The sequence below is a fragment of the Pristis pectinata genome, chromosome 19 (assembly GCF_009764475.1).
Source record: "Pristis pectinata isolate sPriPec2 chromosome 19, sPriPec2.1.pri, whole genome shotgun sequence".
NCBI lineage: Eukaryota > Metazoa > Chordata > Chondrichthyes > Rhinopristiformes > Pristidae > Pristis > Pristis pectinata.
Window position 1 is genome coordinate 19,800,071 of NC_067423.1, and position 26,078 is coordinate 19,826,148.

General features: G+C 37.8%; 1 protein-coding gene across 7 annotated transcripts in view; it reads right to left on the reverse strand.

The window, feature by feature from the left end:
- Positions 1-248: 248 nt before the first annotated feature.
- Positions 249-26,078, reverse strand: part of kmt2e (lysine (K)-specific methyltransferase 2E) — a 94,322-nt gene continuing 68,492 nt past the window's right edge. For 5 of the 7 annotated variants that reach the window (XM_052033944.1, XM_052033946.1, XM_052033942.1 and 2 more), the window contains 11 exons: positions 22,009-22,377; positions 21,209-21,454; positions 20,713-20,863; positions 17,774-18,027; positions 16,970-17,026; positions 15,201-15,764; positions 14,052-14,356; positions 9,546-9,634; positions 4,547-4,690; positions 3,039-3,139; positions 249-2,888 (listed from right to left, as the gene is read on the reverse strand). In XM_052033944.1, coding sequence (XP_051889904.1) covers positions 1,098-2,888; positions 3,039-3,139; positions 4,547-4,690; positions 9,546-9,634; positions 14,052-14,356; positions 15,201-15,764; positions 16,970-17,026; positions 17,774-18,027; positions 20,713-20,863; positions 21,209-21,454; positions 22,009-22,377 — 4,071 coding nt within the window. In that variant the 3' untranslated portion in view covers positions 249-1,097. Of the gene's footprint in view, positions 2,889-3,038; positions 3,140-3,928; positions 3,994-4,546; positions 4,691-9,545; positions 9,635-14,051; positions 14,357-15,200; positions 15,765-16,969; positions 17,027-17,773; positions 18,028-20,712; positions 20,864-21,208; positions 21,455-22,008; positions 22,378-26,078 lie in introns of all 7 variants that reach the window. The other 2 variants (XM_052033948.1, XM_052033947.1) reach the window with 2 other exon arrangements.

The window sequence follows — 26,078 nt, forward strand, 5'->3', positions numbered from 1 at the left end:
TTAGCATTTTAACTAACAGCACATTACCTTTATTGGAGTAATTGTGTTGCCATCTCTTCCCCTATTCATTTGGGTTCACTAAGCAGTGGCAAGATCAAGGACTAAAAGAACGAAGTAGAGTCCACGAAAGTAAGAATAAATATTAATCCAGTGCCTTTCTGCAATCCTATAATATTAACTATGCATGTTAATGAAAAATTTTAAGATTGCAGGTTTAAATGTACACAACACAAAATCTTAAGTCCACATTTATAATTTGTAAAAAAAAATGCAGTTTACTGTGATTTATTAACATGGATTAAAATGCCCAACCAGTGCTGCAATGTGACAGTATCTTAAAAAATTAAAGTTCTTATACTAAGCTCACGAAGAACATACACATTTTTGCAAAGGGACTCAAATGTACAACAGTATTCAAAAATGGGACAGAAGCATTGGCAAGTTTTTTTTACAATCAAAGGAAAAAAGTAAATACATAATTATTTACATAACATCTGCAGAAGAAATTAGAAATAATCTATACATTAAATTACTTTCCTACAAATAACCAATAAAGTAAAAGAACCACACTGCAATGTCTCAAAACCAATATTGCATTGTTCTGCTAATAGTTTAATAGTATACAAAAAAAAGTTTTACTACAGAAAGGAATTGAACAAAAATAAGTAAATTGCTTGAGTGCCAACACTCCTTAGAAGTGCAGATATATTTAACATACTTGAATAAAAAAATTTATACAAAACATTCAATAAATGCATTTTTAAATGCAACAATAAAATACTAAATTACAATTTTGAGCCAACCTGTGCACTACAATATCAGGTAGGATGGCTGGAATGTCTACTTACAAAATAAAATTTAAAATGTTTTTTGTCCCACTGGCTTCACAAACATATATGTACAACTCCAACAGGAGTAAAATGTTCTTAAGAATCAAAAACAGTTGTGAAAGACAAACAAAGATGAGCACTGGTTTTAAGTTTATTACAATGTCTAACTTACAAGTCTTAAGAAGTATCTTTAAAAGATACAGTACATAAAATATTTACATCTTATTTTACAGAATAATGTTCAAAATGGGTTAGCACAGCCCCATTTCAGTGCCATCCTGAGCTGTGAAAATTATTTTGCTGGAAAGATGGTGGCAACTGTGGTCTGGGAACAGAAATTTGTGGGGGTAATGCAGGCATCTGTTTAAGTCCTTGACCTGCATGTGGAAGCGATACCACATTGGGGGATGGAGGATGAAATCCTGGGCTTGCAAGTGCAGCAATATTATTTGCTCCTTGTGGCTGGTGGTGTGAGCCTTGTCTTGGCAGTGAATGGTGAGATCCTGATCCCGCAGGTGGAAGTGGAGATCCTAAATGATGTGTAGGGTGGTGACCCAAAGTTTGATGGGCCCCAGGCGGATGATGATGTGGTCCTTGAGAAGGTGGATGATGAGATGCTTGTCCTGGGGGAACATGATGTCCTGTCCCATGAACTGGAGCTGGCGGCGGCGGCGGTGGTGGTGGCGGTGGAGGAGGAGGAGGAGGTGCTGAATTAAGTGCAAGTTGATGTGATGTTGCAGTTCCAGAAGCTGGTAGACATTGCAGTCCTGTTGCAGAAGGTGGTGGAGGGTGATGAGGTGTTGGCCCAGGTGGTGGAGGTGGTGGTGGATGATGTCCTGAAGTCTGAGCATGTAGTAGTTGCCCTGGGCTTGGTGGTACTGGATGGACTGTACTGGTTACATGTGGCAATGGTGGTGGGTGTTGAGCCTGTCCTTGAGGTGGAGGATGGTGTGAACCTGGGAGAGGCAGAAGATGTGGTCCTGATCCAGGTGATTGAGACACTGGCGGAGGTGGCTGTGTTGTCGGTGCTGAGGAAGAGTGATGCAGACCAGAACTCGCAGGTGGAGGATACTGCCCTGTAGATGATGCATGATGTACAGAAGCAGCTACTGCTGGTTGTGGCCCAGAAGTTTGCAATAAAGCAGAACTTGGAGACTGTGGAGGACCTTGGTGTAAAATGGCCCCAGGAGAAGATTGAAGTAAACTGGATCCAGGCAAACTTTGGGTAGGACTTGGTGCAGGAGAAAATGCTCCTTGCTGGAGTACATTTGTTCTAGGCTGACTGAAACTTTGAAAGTTCCCAGAAGACTGCTGGTTTTGATAGTAGGTGGGTGGCGGCGGTGGAGGTGGCGGTGGTGGGGGTGGCGGCGGTGGGGGTGGCACATTGCTGCTTGAATGTTGCTGGCTGAACTGACTCAGACCAGGCTGATGACTTGAAGCTGCTGTAGAAGAAGAATAAAATGTTGCACTTGTCTGCTGCTTTTGTGCTAAATTCCCAGGCTGTGCTGATTGATAGTACACTTGCCCCACAGTGACAGGGGTTAAAAAAGATCCTCGGTGTGATGTGGCCTGTGCAGTTCCCACCTGAGGTGACTGTGAATGAATTGTCCTGTAGGATGATCCCAGATGCTGCGCCTGAGACTTTGGCGAATGCAAGAGCGTCTGAGGCTGTGGTTGAGAACTTGATGGAAGGTAGTTGGACAATCCAGGCGTGTGAGGGGCTGGAGATTTAATAGTCTTCTCAGAATGTGGTGGAAGCACAGGACACTGAGTCTTCAACGGAAGCTGAGTTGGCGGAGTATTAGATGACTTTACTGAATTCTGGGATTGTAATGGACATGGATGTTGTGAATGATGTGGATTTCCAGACTGGCTAGTAAAATTACTTTTTGTTATGGGCTGGGAATCATACTGAAAATGGAGCTTCTGTTGTGCCTCAGATTTAGGTTGATTTAGATTAGAAGTCTCAGTTATATTAGTTGTACTCTCTACTTGGGAAGCCTTTGCCTGCGTCTTTACCTGGGACTGGGATGAAACTGGAGGAGGCGACGGACAAGGCTGTTGAGTCAAAATACAAGATTTTAAAAATCAATTAAACTGGACACAGAACAAACTGTATAATGCTGTCACTGTCTAATAAGTTAATTTTTATTTAAAAAAATCAATGCATAATACAATGCATTTCTGAAGTAATCAATAAGAAGTTACCTTGTTTAATTTTGTAGGGCTTATATTATGCTTTTGAGAACTCACTGGAGATGGACATTCCTTTTCAGAAATTTGGTCTGGGACTTCAGCTTCTGAAACTTCTGTGGAAGTATCATGTAAGTGAATTAATGTACAGCAACAAGCCAGTGCGGAAGCAACACAATAACAATACTAATTTAAAAATTGCTAAGTATTAAAACAACAGCCATTTCTTCTTCCAGTATTAAGTAATGCTGCACAATAAATGAGGCATGCTGCTCATCTTCGATGTGCAGTGACTCTATCAATATATAGAACCACAATTCACTATTTTTTTCTCCCCAATTACAAGCAAAAAAGCTAACATCTATTAAGCACAAAAATTTGGTTTATTTAAATAACATTCCTGCTCTTTTGCAAAATGAAACAACTTAATTTTATTAAGGTTATACTTTTAAGTTGCTAGTTATTTTCAATAATTTCCATTTACAAATGAGGTCATGACAAACTACCACAATAAGCAGTTGCCCAGCAAACATATTTCTCCAGCTTTTTAAATCCATGCATATTTGCGAGCCATACGACTAGATATTTTGACCGGAGCTTTTAAAGGAATACTCTACAATTATACTATCCCAGGAATTTTTTTATTAGTCATTTTATAATGTATTCATTCAGATTCCTACTCAGTGACCAAATCTAGACTTTTGCATTGTCTCCTAGCGTTGAGCTAGAAGAAATGAGGCATGGTATCTCAGTGCTTAGTCTCACAATTCAAACACTCTTCAGGAACATTTATTCTTAAACTCTTTTGGGATCCACAACAAAGCCACATGAAGATCTAAACTGGCTCAGGCTAAATAATGGAGATTGCAATGTTAGACAGATATCTAAATGTTTTGATCAATTACCTTTAGAAGACGGGTAGAAGTTTCACAGTTCTCTTCTTGGAAGTTATACTTGTGTTCAGACACCTCTTCAAGAGGTAAGACAAAAACCAGGGAAAATGCATGATGTTTAACTTGTACATTGCTTGGTGAAATGAGCAGGCTTGAAGGGCAAATAACTCCTTTCCATCCCATATCTTTTCTGTGTCTTTATAAGGCTTGTAATGAGCCTTACTGTGGAGTATTCCTTTAAACATTTACCAGCAGAAATGCACAAACCACTGGACAATATCTGGTTTACAATATTCATACACCTAGCTGCCATACTGAAAATGGAAGTAGTAATATAAATTCCAGAATACAAAAGAAAATTGCAAGTACGATGAACCCACACTTTATTTCATATTATACATTTTACTACATGCAAATTTTACCAAGTACAAAGATCTATAATTTCCAAAATAACCTTACATTTCAGCAATTAAACCAAGTTATTCAATGGTTTACATAAAAATCAATTAGTACAGGCAATATGGAGCAATAAAGGGAGTCCAGTTTGATAATGACATTAGAAAATATGGTTAAAAATAATTACAAGTCACATAAATGGTGGAATGATTATGGAATGCCTTCTCTACTGACCTAGGTTAGATTCACTGGAATGGAAAGCTGGGATCTTCAGTTGGAGACGTGGAATGGGTTTTGAACAATGGGATGAAGGTGGAGTTTGGAGATGAGACTGTGGCCAATGAGTTGATGTTGGGCTATGAGTGGGTGAAATCGTTCCTACAGATGGAAGTCCCAACAAAAGAACATTAGAAACTATAAACTAAATTTAATTAAATAATTAAAAAAGAACTCTTTAAATCTATCTCAAATAATTATCAAAGCTAAATAAAACACTTCTTGCAGAAATCTGGAATTATCACAAAAATGCCAACTACTGGACAATACAAATAGCTTGAAAAGCACAGGGGTAGAAATTTATCTTCTGTTAGTTATACTAAACAAACAATTTAACAGTGGTTGAACTTCATTCCATTGATTTCAACAGAATGAAATTGTGGAAGAAGAATACAATGCAGAGAACAATGTTGCATGTTCAGTTCAAGTGATCAAGGATGAGCTTCTACCCCATCAATTCGCAGCAATCTGATGAGCTGATCCAACAATAGAAACTGTATCTACTGCCCCACAGGCCCTTTAAACTTGGATATTTATGCAAAATGTTTTTTTTAACTATTACCGATATTATTAGCATTCTCTTATCAAATGAATTGTAGCCAGAGAATTGTGTTCCTTGGGTTCTCTTGCCACACCCATATCATAAATGCCCATGTTGTCCCTAGATATATTCTTGACACTCATTATTGTCATCAACGTGCTATCCTTTGGTGATAGTAACCAAAAACATATCAGTTTCTAATGTTAACACCCAACTACCTTACCCAACTTCCAATGACCCATCAACCTTCTCTACATCATCTAACATCCAATACTGGTTGAGCAGAAATTTCCTCAAACTAAATTTGGTCAAAACCAAAACCTTTGTCACAAATACCATTGCCTAATTACTGAATCCACCATTTTCCTGGTAATTACCAGAAAATGAACCATGTGTCATGTTTGATCCAGAGATGAACTGCAGACCACACATCACTAAGGCTGCCTTTTTCCAATTCCACGTTAGACCCCAGTTCTAATATTGCTGCAGCTCATCTGATGGTGAAATTCTCACTTATGCTTCCATTACTTCCAGACTTGATTACTCCAATGCACCCTTGACCAGCCTTGCTCATTCTAACATAATGCTCGTCATACCTTATACGCGAGGTCATACAAATTCTGCAATCCTCATTTTTACTCACGTTTTGTCTCACTAACCTCATTCCTGACCTGCATAAGACAGCTTTATTGTAAAACTGGGTTCCTTGCTTTCAAATCCTTTCATAACTCTAGCTAAGCAACATCTTAATTCTAAAATTTTGAATTTTATTTTAAAATCCATCTAATCTGCACACCCTTCCCTATTTTGGTAATATCTGCAGCCATATATCCTTCTCAGGTATCTCTGCTTCTCCAATTTTGGCCCTTTGATCATTTAGCTTGGTTTACTGTTCAGTTGCCCAAGCCCTAAGCTTCAGACTGCCTATCATTAGGCTTCTCCACCTCTCTTTCCATATTTGACTCCTTAATACTCGGTCCTCTGCCCTGACCATCTGCTCTAATATCTTATCAGGCTTGTTGTCAAATTTTGTTTGATGATTTTCCTGCCTTGGGATGTTCAAGATGGTATAAAATTGCACACTATTGTTTTGTAATGGTATAATAAACCTACTTTGCAATCAGAATTTAAAAAAGGATGTTTTCAATTTTCTCCTTCCTTCTAGCATTAATTACAAAGAGTGCACAGCTAGTAATTCCTATACCTCTCTCTGTGTAGGCTGTGTTTCTGTTATACCACTGTAGCTTAGATTTTGTGACATTCAATGCTTCACACCTCTGAGGGCTTGTGCACCGTGTAGAGACATCTGAATTTCCTACTGCATGAAGGTACTCATTAGACATTTAGAAGAAACTTGAAAGTACCCAAACCAAATTCCAGCAAAGTACCGAAACCTGTTAAAACAAGTGAGTCATTCAGCCTCATTGCTGACATGTCTGTTAAGGCACAGCTTTGCTTCTGATTGATAAGAACACTCACCACATATTTCCACCTATTGTTCCATAAGAACAGAAGAAATAGAAGTAGGAGCAGATTATTTGACCCCTTGTGCCATTCAAGGAGATCATGGCTAACCTCTTATCTCAGCACTACTTTCCTGCACTACCCCCTTATCCCTCTTTTCCCTTATACAAAAATCTATTAATTTATCTTGAATATACTCAGTGAGTGAGCCTCCACAGTCCTTCTGAATAGAAAATTTCAATGATTATCCACCCTCTGTATCATCCATGTCCTGAATGGCTTATCCCTTATTTTGAGACTGTGACTACTGAATTTAGACATTCCAGCAATGGGAAGCATCATCCCTCTATCTAACCTGTATTTTGTACCTTTTAATGAAAACAATTCTCATTCCTCAAAACTCAAGAGTATAGGCCCAGCCTGCTTAACTTCTCCTCATGGGACAAACTTCCCATCCTGGAATCAATCTGGTTAATCTTTGTGGTACTCCTATCATCAGTAAATCCTTCCTTAGTTTGGGAGACCAGAACAATGCACAAGGTTTGGTCTCACATGGGTCATAATTAATCCCAGTAAGGTATCTTTATCCTTGCATTCAAATCCTTGAAGGCCAACATGCTGTCTGCCTTCCTAATTGCTCTTTGCATCTGCACATTAACTTTTGTGATTTGTGTACAAGGAGACATAGGTCTCATGGAACACCAGCTGCTTTCAAACTCTCACCACTTAAAAAAAACTTCCCTTTTTCTACCTCACACTTTTCCGCACTATATTTCATCTGCCATGTCCTTGTCTATTCACTTATATCCCCAAAGCCTCTCTGCAACTTCCCTACAGCCTAACCTGCCACCCAACTTTGTATCATCAAACTTGAATATATTACATTTAATCACTTCATCCTTGCAATTCAAAAATGAATGTTTTACCCCCTGTTCTCAGTACTGATTACCTAATCCACAATCTTTGACAATTTGGTAATCTCAAACCCATGCTTTCTAATTTTGTTTAACCACCTCTTGGATAGCACCTTAACAAAGGCATTATGAAGTCCAAATACAGCATATTAACAGTTCTGTCCTTATCGATTCTCTCCATTACAACTTCCCTTACAATGGATTCCAGTATTTTCCCTGCCAATGATGTCAAGCCAACTGGTTCATATTTCCCCTTTTTCTCTCTCCTGTTGTAAATAGTCAGGTTACATTTGCTAATATCTAGTCTATGGGAACTGTTCTGGATGACGGCAACCTATGATACACCAGCTAATCCCCCCAAAATCCTAGAATCCAGGACATCAGGTTTTGGGGATTTATCGCCTTTCAGTGCTATCAATTTCTACAATACTAATTTTTTTTTTACTAATGCTGATTTCAGAATTCAACAAAGGAGGACCAAGGCATTGGATAAAGAACAGGAAAGTAGAATACAAGTCCAGAACATTTAGAGACACAGAGAAGCAGGCCCTTTGGCCCACTGAATCCATGCAATTCAGAAAAGTATACAGTGTTGCACCGTGAGAAATCAAACCAAAGTGGAAAGTATACAGTAAATGGCAGGACCATTAGGAAAACTGATGTACAAAGGGATCTAGGGGTGCAAGTCCATAGCTCCCTGATAGTGGCAACACAAGTGAATAGGGTGGTAAAGAAGGCGTACAGCATAATTGCCTTCATCAGTTGGGGCATTGAGTATAACAGTCAGGAAGACATGTTGCAGCTATCTAAAACTTTGGTTAGGCCACATTTGGACTACTATATTCGGTTCTGGCTTCAATCAGGATGCAAAAGAGGTTCATCAGGGCATTCCCTGGATTAGAGAATATTAGCTATAAAGGGAGGTTGTACAAATTTGAATTGTTTTCTCTGGAGCACCGGAGACTGAGGGGCGACCTGAAGTATTCAAAATTATGAGAGGCATGGGTAGGGTATATAGTCAGTCTTCTACCCAGGGTGGAAATTTCAAATAGTAAAAGGGCATAGTTTTAGGGTGAGAGTTGGAAAGCTTAAAGGAGATTTACAAAGCAAGTTTTTTTTTTAAATAACACAGAGAGGCTGGAACTCGCTGCCAGGGGAGGTGATATAAGCAAATACGATAGCAACATTTAAGAAGCATTTGGACAGACACATGAACAGGCAGGAAATGGAGGAATATAGACCACATACAGGCAGACGGGATTAGTATAAATTGGCACCGTGTTTAGCACAGACATCATGGACCAAAGGGCCCGTTCCTGTGCTGTGCTGTACTGTTCTAATCTACAGGGTTTTGGAAACTGTCAAGTGCATCCACCATCTCCAAAACCACTTTTTTTTTCAAAACTGTGGGATGTAAATCAAGTCCTGGGAATCTAAGATATTTCAGTTCCAATAATTTCTCCAATGCTTTCACTAACTATTGCTGATTTCTGTCAGCTACTCCTTCACTCAAGACCTGTTGTTTTTCACCATTTCTGGGAGGTTTTCTGTATCTTCCTTCATGAAGAGACACAAAAAATTGGTTTAATTTCCTCATCCCTCACTGTATTTTTGCCTCAGTCTGTAAAGGACCAATATTCGCTTTTTCTATCTTTTTCTTTATACATATACATTGAGGCATTTGTAGTCTGTTCTGTTTTTTGCTGTGTTACACTCGTATTCACTTTCTTTCTTTACCTATGTCTTAGTCCACCAGAATTCTGAAAATTTTCCTGAAAGGTTATTACTGTTTTTGAAAAAAATAAAGCAGTTATATTTGATTTGCATCTTTAACTTCTCTATTAGCGCCATGTATATGAACAGCTATATCCAGATAAATAAACATACTGTCAGTTCAGGGATGGTAAATTGCCATGTGGACATGCGAGATCTTTAACAAGAGAAAGCAGCAACACATCCTTAGAGAGATACTATAACAGGATGATAATCCAACAATTTTTTTTGTGTATATGCAAATGAAAAGATTCATAATACTTACCACCTTCTTTTTCTTTTCTATGATCACTCAAAAGCAGTGCTCGCTGGTAACTTCTTTCCCTTACTTTCTCAACTGAGGTTGAAGCAGTCCTTTAAGTAAAATGTTAGATAACATCAATGCAATTGTATAGTGCAACATTCCAAAAGCTTTTAAAGGTTATTTACTCAGCTGACTAAACAAGATTTGCCACATATTCAGAAAGAACAATTTTTTTCCTTCTAACAATGTCACTAAGTGATTTCAAAACACTCAGCTTTCTTGTCAGTAGTTACCAGAGAGTGCTTCTGTGATTTTTTTTAACCCTTATTCATCACCCACCCCACCCCAAACCACCCCCCCCCCCCCCACACCCAAACATACTCCTCGAGTAGCTGCATTAAGTTGATTGGGCAGCTAAGTGGCAAATTAACTTGATTGTCAATGAATGTAGGAATGATGCACTTTGGTTCCATATTTTAGAAAATGAACAGAGTTGAAGAGCAAGGGGATTGTGGAGATATATGTAATTAGAAGCAGAAGTGCAAATCAGTACAGCAATGTAACATTCTAATGAACTTAGATGTAAGCTTCTTCGGGACCATGGTCAAACAGCACTTACTGTGAACTGTTCTGGTCTCCATACTGTAAAAAACGCAAAATATATTTACAAAGATATTCCTGGTACTAGCTAAAGCAAATCTGCTATCCAACTATTTGCAAATCCTGATGGCTGAGCACTTGGTTCACCAGGTAACATTTGCCACTCTATCTTTCCACTGATCATGACCTCATTTCCCATGCTCCTTGTAACACACTGGGGCCCCATATCCCGTGCTTTCCTGCCCCCACCCCCAAAGACAGCAGGGCCCTGGCTCTTCTGAACCCCCCAGACAGAGTAGCCCTATCTTTATAGCTTGCCCTCCAACCCCCTCCCTCCAGAAAATGCACCAGAGTCCCAGCTCCTATGCTCTCTTTCAACCTACTTGGTTCAACCCCCCCCACCATACTCCTTACCAGTAGCTGCATTTACCTTTTGCAGCTTGCCACTCTTGGCTTTTTTTAATCTGTTTTTAAATTTCCCTGAGACATTTAAGAAGTTGAAATACATTTAGTAAATGAAATTAACGCAAAGGTAATATTTTTCAGTACATTTTCCTTTACACTTTTCTTCCACAAACTAGTCTAGTTTCCTTTCAAAAGCACTCTAACTTTTTGACTACGGTAAGTTCCATATTCTAATCACTTTCTGAATGAAGGACTTTCTCATTTGCTACTCTATACATAACCACTAGTTTTGGACTTTTCAGAAACAGATCTACTCTGTCCAATAACCTTAATTTTAAAGACTTCTGTTAGGTTACCTTAGAGTCTTTTCTAAAACTGTTCAAACTTATCTGGTGCGGTAAAACTCCAATAATTCAGCATCCTTGGGACTGGTGGTGCCAGAATAGCCGACTTTCCAGCTTTTAGATGTTAATACTTCAACAGTCTTTTAATCCACTTTTATAAGATGTAACACGGTTTGATACGAAGTTTTCCAGAACCAAGTAGGTCAAAAGAGAGCACAGGAGCTGGGACTCCAGTGCATTTTCTGGAAGTGGGGGGGGCTGCAAGCACAAGAGATAGGGCCACTATGTCTAAGGGGGTGCGGAAGAGCCAGGGCCCTGCTGTCTTTGGGGGTGGGGGCAGGGAAGTACAGGATATGGGGCCACCACCCCCAAAGACCAGAACAATTCACAGTAAGTGCTGTTTGACCATGGTCCTGAAGAAGCTTGCATCTAAGTGCACTACTTTTAAATTCCACACCCTAGAAATAATCTCATTGTTTCATTAGAATGTTACATTGTTTTACTGATTTGCACTGTGCTTTTAATTACATATGATTTGCACTGCTGCTTTTAATTACATATATCTCTACAATCCCCCTTTGCTCTTCAACTCTGTTCGTTTTCTAAAATACGGAACCAAAGTGCATCATTCCTGCATTTATTGACAATCAAGTTAATTTGCCACTTAGCTGCCCAATATTTTTCCCCAATATCACTTCTAATGGCTGTCTCATACCAACTGCAAATTTCAAATTTGAATTACTTGTGAATGGTTGAAGACTGACGGGAGTAAATCATTCAATTTCTGGTCCCCCGGATGTGGATGAAATATACTCCAACATCCAAATAGAAAATGGAGCTGAAGCAATAAAGGATGGGAAAAAACAAAATATTGCACAGGGCAATATACCTACATATGCTTCTAATACCTACATGGTTAATTCAGCACATCTGGTTCCAGTCAGCATTGAGAGATATTTCATTATCAGTGTTGATAAATATCTTAAAATATTCACTATTTAAGCTGAAGTGACCAGAACAATAAATGAGATTTCTGAAAAAATCAATATTAATATGAATGGATGAGAAATATAAAATAGATATCCAGCAGAAATAGTGGGAACAAAAGCCACACAGCTTTTTTTAAATATATATAAAAAAAGACATGTTAAATCCTGATTAGTGCTGGCAGTTCTAGGATCTTTAAGGAAACTGATGGGTTATCTGTAAAGTTGGCTGGATAGATTCAAGAGGATAGAAACTCAATCTGTCACGTGTTTAGTGCACTATGTAGAGCAGGTGCACAGTTCTATTGACATCAGAACTGAATTTCACAGAGTACAACAGGCAGGGTACTATAATACTGCACATTCAATGAAAACTGATTTCTATCCAGGGTCTTCTGAACAAAAAGCTGTTACCGTGAATTAAAGGTGCATTAGGTTAAATTTTATAATCAGCATTACCTTACTTATTTCAAACATAATAATTGAAGTATTAAAATAACACTGGCTTTAAAACCAAAGCTATTTCCTCTGGATTCAATCTAGCGTCAGACTTTCATGAGGGATGAAGAATATTATGAAATAATGCAAACTTCTATATTGTTGACTGCACTGAACTATCATGCAACCTAAATGCTTTTACTGATCTCTTTAGTGGCAATAGTAACATTACTGATCTCAAACATTTTGGTGTGTCTATTTTTGGCATGGATAAAGTTTTGGTTAACTAACAGAGGAGAGTTGGGAAAACTGGATCATTTTTGGATTGTTAATCAGTAACTCGTAGGGTGCCAGAAGGATCAGTATTGGGCTCTTAACTATTTATATCTATATTAATGCCATAGATGAAGAAACCAATTCCAAATTTGCTGATGATAGGTGGGTTAGCAAGTTGCAAGGAGGATACAAAGAGCCTGCAAAAGGATATAGATAGGTAAATAAGTTGGTAAGAGATTGGCAGATGATGTACAATATGGAAAAATGAGATTATCCATTTTGGAAGAAAGAAAGAATAAAAATGCAAATTATTATTTAAATATGTTAAGATTATAAAATGATGCAGCACAAAGGGATCTGGAGATCCTAGTGCATGAAACATAAGAGGTTGGCATGTAGGTACAGGAAGATTAATGGAATGTTTGTCAGGGATTACAGAGAAATTTTGATGCAACTTTACAAAGCACTGATGAGGAGCATTTAGTGCATTATGTAATATTTTGATCTCCATATTTAAAGAAGGATATGCTTGCAAATGGAGGGAGTACAAACAAGGTTCCCTATGTTGATTCCTGGTATGAAGGGATAGATGTATGAAGAGAGGTTCAGGAGGCTGGGCCAATACCAAGTGGGAACTTAGAAGAATAAGGATTTTTTTTTGGAAAGATACAAGATTCTGAAGGGGTTTGACAGGGAGGATGCTGAGAGGATTCTCCCCAAGTCGGAGTATTTTGAACCAGGGGACATAGTTTCAACACAAGAGCATGTTCATTTAAGATAAGCTGAGAAGGGTCATGACTCTTTGGAAATCGCTACCAGACAGCTGTGAAGGTGGAGTCATTGAATACATACAAAGCATAAATTGACAGACATTATAACAATAAGGGTTATGGGGAGAGCTGCAAAGTGATGTTAAGGTCAAGAATGGATCAGCCAAGTTCTTACTGAATGATAGAAACTCCTGTTCTTGTTTATCATCGTGTATCTATGTCTATGTCCTCACCGAGAGCTACAAGCTTCCTACTTCATTATACATTGACTTAAAAATTCATCTACCTGTTTATAAACCACTTACACCCCGGCCATGATCTTGAAACATCCTATCTTTGCAACCACTCCTAGCCCAATGTCCAGTTTGCATTGGCGCTTCTCTCATTTCACTCCACTGCTGGTGAAAACATTTATATGCCTTTGCATTCTGAAGTTCCTTTATGAAGTTATTTGTCTTCCTACAATTTTTTCTTGAATGTACTATGTGCCAATAATAGCAAAACCTATTTACACAAACATTTCTAAACATGTTGGTATTTCCATTTGAAATTAGTTGATTAATGGTGCTCAAATATTCATTAAAAATCCTCCATTGTTTTTTTTCTTTATTCCATTTTTGTTTTTGAATGCTTCATTGTATATTAATTTGCACCACCATGTCCCCACACTCCACCCACTTTGATGTGTAAAAATATGTGTGAACGTACCATCGGACATCTGCCTCATCTATTTTCTTTTCTGTCAAGGGTGTTTGCTTAATTGGAGATTTGTTGCCAGTTTCAACGGGACTGACAGACTCCACCGTTGCAAGCAAAGATGATGGATGACTAGGGATAGTTTCCCCCTGCTCTCCACTAGCTTTTACACTGCTGCCATTGTCATTGCTACTGGCCGCACTATTACCACTACCACCAACACAATGTGGTGACGTAGCAATTGGAGAGAAGCTTTCCGATTTGGAACCACTTTGCCTTGCTTCCCTCTGCCTTTTACGATACTCCAGTAGAGAAACCTGGAAAAAGAAAGCAACCTTTAAATATAATAGCAACCACCATCAGTTACTGAAAACTGACATTACAAAATTACTCTTCTTCCTTCATTTTCTGCCACATATGCAATGTGCATATTGAGGTTCCTTGAACCGAGCATTTAAGCACTTTCAGTTTTTTTTAAATCTCAACAGTGTAAACCTGCTTTACAGCATTCACATTAATTTCAAACTTCCTTACGACGCAGATGGCGACTATTTAACTCATCTAAACAATGCCACCCTCAGAACAATTGCATCAATTCCCTTCATCTACTTACTTCCCTGTAAGTAGTGTAGCAGTTAGCATAACGTAGCGACCCGGGTTTAATTCCGGCAGCTGTCTGTAAGGAGTTTGTACATTCTCCCCATGTCTGTGTGGGTTTCCTCTGGGTGCTCTGGTTTCCTCCCACATTCCAAAGATGTACAGGTTAGGAAGTTGTGGGCATGCTATGTTGGCGCCGGAAGCATGGTGACACTTGTGGGCTGCCCCCAGAACACTATGCAAAAGATGTATTTCACTGTGTTTCGATGTACATGTGACTAATAAAGATATCTTATCTCCTATCTCATCTCTTAGCTATTCTTTCTCACATGCCCATTAATTTCACCCCCTTCACCCCCCCCCCCCACCCATTGTAAGGGGTAATTTGCAATGGCCAGTACAATTTTTGGGATGTGGGAGGAAACCCACATGGTCACATTGAAAACATGCTAACTTTACATTTACAGGCATTAAGATTGAACCTGGCTGTGAGACAACAGATCCAGCTGTTATGCCTGTACTAAGAATTCTGAAAACTATTGTTTATTTTATTTATTCACTTACTTTTTTCTTCTGTGGTGGATTTTGTGGTGTACAGTTTCCCTCTGTTGTACTGTCCCCATTAATCCCTTTGCCAAAATTGATCATCCCGTCCTCAGAGCAGTAATAACCAGCTCCTTCTGGAAATGACAGTCTGGTGTCATCTTGAAGCATTTTCGATTCATTCGCCCGAAAGCCACCACCTATCTCCAACTGATGTGAGGGTGTAAGATCCCGAAGATTAGAATTCAATGGCGAGAAATTTAAGCTCGGTCGTTCTGGGCTCTTCATCCATGAAGAGTACACAGAGCCCATTCCACTGTAAATAGGTTCTGATTGGCTGTTTGCATCAGTCCGATCATGGTGAATAGGGCAATCTAAATCTTTGTGCAGTGTGTGCTGCTCACACAATTCAAATCCTGTCTGGAGTTCCGAAACAGATTCAATACCACTAACACATTGGTTAATTTCTGTTCTGCTTCTTGGGCTAACATCTCCAATAGTCTTTACATCATGTAGTCCCATTTCTGTTAGTTTGGAGCTCCGTAAAGAATTCAGTGCTAAGAGGGAGGACACTTTGTCAGAAATCTGCAAATTAAAAAGAATTGTGAATATGTTACTTTTTCCTCTTTAAATTGAATGCTTTTTATAGGAAAGGATTTACTGTGATATATCCAACAGTTGTAGATCACTACATAGGATGAAGAAAGGTTTACCATTTCAAAATGCAAACTTCTGACACCCAGCCTGCAAAGACTACTTGATATGTACAAGCAACTTCTGGAGAATTTTTTTTTTTTAAAAACTGGATGCCTAAAACCTACTTAATTTGTTTGAGACAATGGAGGAACAGCATCCCATAAAAGGATTAAAAAGAACTGTTCATGTAAGGGTGTTATGAGTGTGTTGCTTCCTCTTCTTCTGAAAAAGCTAATCTCCAAACTATTGTTTAATAGCTTTCACTGCTTGCTGTGCTGTTCTTAAGATAGCTTCTTCTGGATTATTGTCCTCATGCATTGATTTGTGCTCAGATGCTCCTGGGTCAAAGTTTGTTTACCCTCCTTTGGATGTAGAGTGGCTTCAAACCCAGCAAATTTCCATCTCTTAAGGACATTAGAAAAACTTTTTGTTTTAAATATGGCAATCTATCAGTTTCATTACTGGTTGTTATTATTACTGATATTGTTGCTTTATTCAATGATTTAGCTGTGAGATTTGAATCCCCACACCTCAGTCAACATTCCAGTCTTGTTAGTCCAGTGGTTTAACTTCTATACTGTCATACCCCTTGGAACTTAAGTTGCTATCATTTCTTGAACTAATTCTCGAGTTAAGGTTATGGATACCTTATAGAAGTACATAAATCATGAGGGGCATAGACAAGGTGAATGATTGTAGTCTTTTTCCCAGGGTAAGAGAATTTAAAACTAAAAGGCATTGATTTAAGGTGAGAGGGGAAAGACTTAAAGGGATCAGAGGGGCAATTTATTCCAGATAGAGGATGTTGGCTAAGTGGAATGAGCTGCCAGAAGTGCTAGACACAGGTACAATTACAATGTTTAAAATGCATTTGAACAGGTACATGGATAGGGAAGGTTTAGAGGGATATTGGCCAAATGCAGAGAAATAGGACTAGCTCAGGTAGGCAATTTAGTTGGCATGGAGGAGTTGGGCCAAAAGGTCTGTTTCTGTGCTGTACAACTCTGTGACTCTATGACAGAACATTTTTTCTTATATCAAAGAACAAAAAAGTGCCATATTTAAACACAGTAAAATAAATTACACTAAATTACCTCATGAGTATAAATCCTTCGCTTAACTTCTGGGGAACTTTCAGGTGATGAAATGTTCTTTGGATAGGGCAAAGGAGAGAAGATCAAGTTAAAATATGAAGAAAAGCTACTTTAAAACTGAATTGAAAAAAAAAGTGCCGTTTTATCTTATCAAATAAAAAGTACTTTATATTTAGTGATTTATTGTGCATCACACATCACATTCTGTTTAATAGTGTTAAAAGCCAATATTATAGATAAACCACCTATTAAGGCTTACCTCATTAATTTTAATGTTTTTATGTACTATTGGGCTATAGCCAAATTACCACACCTTCTATTAACTTGGCTTGAGAATTCTGTTTCTGCACTTGCTTAAAACCAATTACATCTCTAACTTTTCCAAGTTTTGAAGGTAATTAACCTCAAATGTTGACAGTTTCTCTCTTCATGGATGCTGCCTGGTTTTCAGCATCCACAGTATTTAGCATTAAACACAGGTTATTGTTAGCATATCTTTCCTGTTATCATCTCTGTAGAAAGTTGCGCCTATTCTAATAGGACGCATAAAATATAATGGATTTTCCAATCATCATTTGAGAGTATTATTGCTTATGGGAAATCTTTAAACAATTATTTATTTGTGCTTATAAATAAATAATCCATTGATTTTGTTCTAAGTCTGTAATGTGCAACTGCTAGTTAAAGAAGATACAGGTTATTGTACAGATTGCTCCAGGTCTGATATTATCAAACCAAAATAACTAAGACAATTTAAATTTTTGGTACCTGAATATTCCCTATTCAACAAAACACAGAACTTACTTCAAACTGCAGACTATTTCCATGAAGGTTGGGTGTTACAGGTGTCACTGGAGAATAAACAGGTTTCAGGCCATTTCTACAAGATTCATCTTCTATTTTTCCCTTTGTTGGAGTACTACACAAAGAAGGATCTGAGGCAGTGATATCTATAAATGGGGGAGTTGTCTGCGGAGAAGCGACTGGAGTGAAGGGCTCAGGTAGACCAGATTCTGTTAAATGGCGTAATCTTCTTTTCTTTAAAGGAGTAATCAATTCTGAAAGATAAAGGCAGAGGATAAGAGCAACAAAGCACTCCTCCAAGAGGAGGACCAACTATCCATGATTAGTCAAAAAAGTTAAAAATATCAAACACACAAAAAAAAATTGTAATTGCACAAAGATGAGAGGTCAGAATAATAAAAAAAAGCTAAAAATGACTAAATGATCAGCAGGGAATGAAAAACTGAAGTGCAAGAGAAAGCCAAGTCAGAAATCTGAAAACATAAAAAGAGTTTCTACTGATATTAAAAAGAGTTCCAGTGGATTGGTCCACTGGAAAGCGAGTCCTGGAAATCAATAATGAAAATCAAGGAGGACAGATGAACGAACAGGTACTTTGCCACAACCTTCAAGTAACATCACAGAAACAGCTGTAAATCAGAAGGGAAGGGAGTAATAATAAAAATTTGCAATTTACCAGGGAAGTGATACTGAGCAAACTGTTGGGAGCTGCATGCTGGTAAGTCTTTGGGTTCTGACAGACTTCATCCTAGGGTTTTAAAATGAAGTGGCCAGTGGGAATGCTGATGCATTAATATTAAATTTTCCAAAATTCCTTAGGTTCAGAGAAAGATTTCATTAAATGGTTTGGAACAGCAGATCCCAGAGTATCACGTCACAGAGTGTGGGCTTTGGTGGGTGCAGGGACTTCAGTGAGGAGGGTAATTGGAAGTGGCAAGGTGGACGTTTCTATCTTTCTTTAACACTTTCATTCACCATATAAAGCTATGTGCAGCAGTGGAGTCAGCTGATTGGTAAAGAATCGATTAGATGGGTATCCTCTATTTTTCTGTTGTTGGGAAAGTGTTAGAACCTATTTTAAATATGTTGTAGTAAGGGAATTAGAAAACAATCAAGGAAATAAGGCAAAGTCGACATGGTTTTGTGATAGGAAAATCACGTTTGACCAATTTATTGGAGTTCTTTGAAGTAGTAACATGTACTATGAATGAATGGGAATCACTCCATGTGCTGGGATCTCCAGAAGGCATTTCATAAAGCATCACATTAAAGGTTAATGCAAATAATAAAAGCTCATGTAGGAGATAAAATTTTGGCACAAAGATTGCAGCTGCAGTTTCAATATTTTAACATTTTATGTAAATGGCTTGGATGAAGGCTCCAAAGATATGGTTGCAAAATTTGCTGAGGACACAAAGAAAGATAGGAAAGCAAGTTGTAAAGAGGATATCAGATGGCTACAAAGGGATATGTTAAATGAGTGATAGGTTAAGTGAATGAGAAAATATGTGGCAAATTTGGTATAATGCAGGAAATAAGAAGCTTTCCATTTTGGAAGGAAAAATGAAAAAATATCTTAAGTGGTGAAAGATTGCAGAATTCTGATTTGAAGAGGGTTCCAAATATCCTTCTACATGATTTACAAAAGGCAGAAACAGTAATTGGGAAAGCTAATAGTGTATCATTGTTTATTGCTAGGGAAATTGAATATAAAAGTAGGGAGGATACGCTTCATTTATATAGGGCACTGGTGAGATCACATCTGGAGTATGGTAGACCATATTGGTTCCATTATTTAGGGAAAGATGTTAATGCACTAGAAGTAGTTGAGAGAAGTGTGTGTTGTCTGGCGAGGAAAAGTTGAACATGCTAAATTTGCATTTGCTGTAGTTTAATAGAGTGAGAGACAACTTGACTAAAATATACAAGATCCTGAGAAATTCTGTATGGGTGGATATAGAGAGGATGGTTCCTCTTGTGGAAGAGTCTAAAATCAAGAGTCACTGTTTAAAAATAAGGGGTCACATATTTAAGAAAGTTATGAGCCAAAATTTTTTCCACTAAGAGGACTGCAAATCTTTGGAATTTTCTTCCTTAAAGGGTAGTGGAAGTAGAGTCTTTGAATATTTATAAGGCAAAGGTAGATAGATATTAAAAAGCAAGTGGGTGAAAGAATTGCAGAGTTGAGATTAAAATCATAACAGCTATGAACTTATTAAATTACAAAGCAGGATTGAGGGGCCAAGTAGCCTACCCTTGCTCCTAATTTGTACATCTATTTTGACAACAAACTAACATGATGAGATACGTTTAACAATGAATAGTTAAAGTCACTCTGCTTCTCTACCCCTGTACATCAACACATGTGCACTTTTGTTCCTTTACCAATGAAATTTTAATCTCTCAAGAAATACATGCCATCCTCAAGTTAGGCACCAATGTAAAATAACTAATAAGAATTAACTGAATTTGGCTTCAAGCTATGAAGATTTGAAATAGAATGTCATATTAAACACAAGTTATCAAATAAAGATCATTTTTCCAAGAACACCTCAGAACCTAGAGGTAAGTGCCAGATTTTTTTTTCAGTGACTCCGTAAGACACAAAGCAGAGATGGCCTAACATGTGTTATAGTTGTGATACAGAGAAAAGGAGATGTCAATGAACAACATGATTGTGTAGCATTTTGGTCAAATTTATCATAGCCAAATCATCAGAAAACAATGACAAAAACTAAATTTACTCTATTGGTGGACTTGGGAATGCAAACTTAATTCTACGTTATTGATCCCAAATGATCAACTCAGGTTTGGTGAAGATCAGATTCTTGTGGTGGCTGCGCAAATGAGGAATGATATCCACTACAATTTTGGATTTACTTGGATCAGATTAGTATGTTATAACAATTATTGTTTAGTTGATTGTGATGTTACAATACCTGTCAAACAGCAATTTCCACTGAGGGCAACAGTGCCTGGGCTGTTAGTTTCTCCACTCATTGCTGGACTTAGAGAGCCATCAAAAGAAGTTGAATCAAAAGCATCAGCAACTGTTGAAGTCTCATCCTCCAAGGCCTGTTTTAACCAACGCTTTACAAACAAATACTGGAATTAGATGCTATTCATATAGAAGCCTATAACTTGAATTCTCATTGTCTTATGAGTCTTATTAATGCTCAGGTATCCCATAAATTTATGAAAAATTGTTTTTGAGGATTAGTTATGAAGACAAACTATTATTTAGATTGCAAATTCACTCAGCATGAATATTTGGGCATAGCCCCTTATGAAACTCAATATCTTAGCAGTTCTGAGCAACACATTAGGTCAAATATAGTCAATGATGATCTAGGTTTTAAATAAGCTGTTATTATCATGCTAACTCATTAAAAACAAATTTACATTCACATCAAAAATCAAGTAAAAATATTTTACCTTTTTGCAAGATCCAACCTTTGGTTCCACTGTTTCTATCCGACGTCTTCTCTCTGTCAAGAACGGGGAGCAAAAGCGAATATAGTGCTTAGGCGTTGTATATATATGAGGACTGTGTGCAAGGCCAGGTAACGAATTCAACTGTGTAGCGAGAACTTCAGGATCAGTTGTTATTCGCAGAGGTCTCTCTAAAGGGCTGTCAATTAGTTTACCAGCCTTCTCATTCAACCATTCAGTGACCAAGTGCTGGAAAAAAAACAAATTTTTAAACAATTAACATTGTCATAAAACTACTGCTAATTCATTACAGTTTTTTAACATTAAGTTCCCAATTTTCCACAGGAATTTGTTTTTAAATGACTTATTATTGAGACTATTTTCTTACACTACAGTTATAATGACAGAGGAGGCAGTCATTTAGCCCACTGGGTCCATGCCAGCTCCCATTAGTCCTAAGTCCCCTCTCATTTACCTGTACCCCCTCAACATTCTCTCTCACATGTGCCCCTTTGATTCCCTTGGCCATTAACCTACACTAAGAGGTTGCTTATCATATCAACACATCTTTGGGGCATGAAGGGAAACAGAAGTACCTGGAGGAAATCCATGTGGTCACACAGAGAACATGCACCTGGGTTCAAACCAGGTCCCCAGAGCTGAGAGGCAGCAACACTAACTGCTGCACTATGTCATGAACTTGTGATCTCATCACCATTGTTGAAGACTCTACATATATTGATAACATACTCATTGACAATACTAAAATAAACTAGACAAATAAAGATCACTTAGGTGCACACCTTTTTTGTTTTGGGATATTTAGTTGTGGTTTTGTTGATGGATGGTGATGGTGTTCCAGCTGATTCTTCTGTTGTTATTGTGGTTGTTTCTGTTGCTGCTACTGCTGCTGGTTCTACTTCAATTGCTTCTTCCTCCATGTTAGCATCACATGACCTAGGTGCAGTCTCAGCAAAATTATTTTCAACTTCATTCTGTTGGACATCGACTTCTGGAGAAGATGGAGGAATGTCAGAGCAGGTACTAACAGTTCTATGTCTCCGGCGTTGCTGTCCTATGTGAGTCCGACTGCGAGAGAAGCTTTTCCTCTGTTTTGCTCTGTTTATCTTGGCAGGATTTGGCTTACTTACGACTTCTTCCTTCACTGATTCCTTGAGGAATGAACATTATAATGATACGGAATTAATAATATACACACACATCCCTGGATGAATTAAGAAAAATTTTTTCTTAATGTTTAACACTAGAACAACAAGTACGTGGCTTATGTTTTCTGAGATTTGCATGAGGTAACGCTGGAGAATGGCATCTCACATTGTATAAAATTGACTGGACTCTTGCACTTTTCAACATAAGACTGCTTTCAATTAAACATGTTGAAATGTGAGCTCATAGGTGCACTGTGAAGCTAACAGATTTTGCACACCTCAGTTAATGGCAGAAACAATAACTACTAAAATTTAAGGAATGGAAATGAATCCCAGGATCAAGGGAAAAGAAGGGTTAATTGAGGTGGGCGAAGTAGTCAATTCCAGTAAAGAAAAAAAGATGGATAAAAGATCTGATCAGCAAAGAAACAAAACAAAAGAAAAAATTTAAAACAAAAGAAGTCTGATAATTCAGCAGCTATTAGTAATGTGGTAACGAGTTCATGCCTGTCAAGGTTGGACTCCACAATCATAAAATGATTACAGGATACAAAATCAGGGACTAATATGATAAATTAGAAAGAGAGAGATCAATTATTTTTTTGAAATCTTCCGCAATTAACACGCAAGAATAAGACTGAATAATTTAAATTAAACCCATTCCACAAGTTTGATTGGCATCACTACATTAACCATCACTACATCGTTAAAGCACTCTTAATTAGCATGTGTAAATCATTATGGCATTTAATCTAAATCTTGCAAACTCTTAAAAATAAAAAAAATTAAGAGCAAAATGCTGCTTGGATGCATCAAATAGCAGTGACATTAACAAACAGCAACTTAGAGATTTGAAACATGCAGTCTACCAATCTCTTGGATTTACTCATCACTTTGCATTTTCATAACTAAATACATCATTAACGCCTTGTTATTCTTGCAGCAAGCTTTAATCCACTGCTTTTTTTGTTCTGGGAAGATTTATTTTTTGGAGCACAACATTTAGTTCAGAGTTATTCTGATCAAGCTCACTGTTTAGTGAAGCTCTAGCAAGTACTCAGCAATCAAGTTTATTTTCAGTGGCCAGTTAATGATGTATATTGAGGACTGACAGCAATAGCATTGTAAGTGACATCTTGCAATTATCAAGGATGTGGCATCTTATTGCAGCTCCAAGGTCTAGTTATTGTGTGCAGATGACACAAAGTCACATCATCTGTGCACGTGTTAAGAAATGAAAGTTGAAAAAAATTGACACAAATTCTGTGAGAGCGAACTTTTATTCTGCATCTCAGTGTTTTGATAGTGATTTGTGAATTCCATAAGGGCAAGTTTCCATTACCCAAGCTATTGTGACTCGAGAGCTGCCTGTATTTCTCTAATAGTAGGAAAACTTTAAAACCTTACAAAGGATGTTTGCTCTTCTTCCAGGGGCTACCAGGCAGCATGCAAATCAACATCAAAATTTGACTAAACCCAAGAAGAAATGCATCAATATTAGAGAGCAAAGAGTTAATTTACCATTTTGTTGCCAGTATCCACCAGGCTAAGCAATGCCCTTAAGGGAAGGAAAATTTATCACCTTTGCTTAGTTTGGCCTACATTTGATCCCAGAACCACAAGAATAAGACTGATTCTTAAACCCCTTCTGAAGTGGCTGATCAAGTTACTCAGCTGGACACTGACGAGTGGCAACTTCATGGAGCTGCACTTCCTATTGTTAAACTGTCCACCATTTGGCATAGTGCATAACAAGAAAAATCACTGTGGTTTTTGAAGGACATTCATCTCAGCCAGAATACTTCATTGCAGGAGCTTCTCAGAGAAGCATCCTTGACTTATCCATGTTCAACTGCTTGAATTAAAGAGGCTCCTTCCTACTCCCACTCTGACCTCTTGCCCTGTTATAAGGAGGAACAACACCTCATCTTCAGTCTGAGCATGTTACAGCCTTCCAGATTTGATAACAAGCAACTTTATCTTTCTGTATCAGAACTGGCCATTTTTGCATTAAGTCATCCAACTGATATTGGTCATTTTTTCTCTCTCAATTAATTTGACCTGTGGGCATATCCCACACTTCAGCTCTTAGAAACACATTGTGCTTCTTTGTTTGTATCATCACATTTTAACTGTCCCCATTAACCCATTTGATTGGAGGACCTCTGCATCCTATTTCCACAGCAAACCTGATTTCACCTCATCATAGACACTGCCTTTGTCCTATGCATCCTTTGTGCCAGCTTCTCTGCAAATTAGATCTCTCTCTTTTTTTAATCTCTCTTTCCCAGCTCTTAGTGTCTTTGACCCAAAACATTAATTCTGTTTCTCATTTCAGAGACGCTGGGTGATCTGGTTTTTTTTGTGTTTTGTGAGAGATTTCACTACAGTTGTTTAAAGGAATGACTCATTATCAAAATTTTAAAGGCAATCAGGGAAGAGCAAAAAAATCCAATTCAAGTGAATACATTTCAAAAAAGCTATTCAAGTCTTGGTTACCAGAAATACCGCTGTTCCTTTCCTTTATTAACCAAGCCACAGGATACAAGAACTAGGATTGTACATGATGTTCAATAGGTTTCATTTTGACTACTGACTACAATTCTGGTCATTGCATTATAAGAAAATTATGATTGCTCTGGAGAGGGTGCAAGGGACATCTACTAGAATGTTTCTAGGACTGGAAAATTTACCCAAGGTCTGAGGAAAGATTGGATAGGCTTGGGTTGTTTTCTTTGGAAGAAGAAATTAACTGAGTAATTGAGATCCATAAATCACAAAGGACTTAGACAGAGTAAACAAGAAAGATCTAGTTCCCTCAGAAGAGGGATCAAAAGCCAAAGGGCATAGATTTAAAGTAATTGGTGGGATAAGAGGGTTGATGGGGCGAATGGAATTTTACTCAGAGGCTGGCAGGGTCTGGCATTTACAGCCTAATATGACAATAGAGGCAGATACTCTCACCACATTTAAAAATATTTATGAATGCAGCTTGGTAGGATTAGGTTGAGTAGCTCTTTTTCTACTGGCACAAACAGAAGGTAAATCACTTCTTGTGTCAAAATGTTTTAGTAATCCTATGATTTCTATGAATGTGTGGTATTGGGTTATCAGAAAAAGGACACGACAGAATGCATTCTAAATTCTAAGAAGAGTAAGAAACCAAATAGAAGGGATGACAGTAGAAAAACAGCCCTTGTGGGTAACAAAGAAAAACAAGTACAAGCCATAGGCAGGTTTTTTTAAGCTATCTCCCACTCCATATCATTTGTACACACTTAAAATGGCAGCAGTCACAGCCCCGATCACTAGCAAAGGCCTCAATCCCAATCCCTGGGACATCGCCATTTGCAACATTGCTGTAACTTCATTCACAACCACACTGTAATTTCTGCCTGATTACAGGTAGCTTGATGAACAGAGGTAAAAAATAAAAAGGTAAAGAAGATTAAGAAACTAGTCAGGAGAGAAAATAAATGATATTAAAAACTAGGGAACATCAAAAGAAATGCCATACATTAAAAAAATACTTGAAGCAAGCAATTCAAAAAAGTAATCATTGAAAGATTCTAGGAAGTGACGTGATAATCATGTAGCACATGTATAATAAATGTACTGAATTAATTTTTCATGAATGAGACCATCAGTGTCTCATACCAAAGTCAAATACTTTTGGTAGTAGAATAACAAGAAAGCAATCAAAA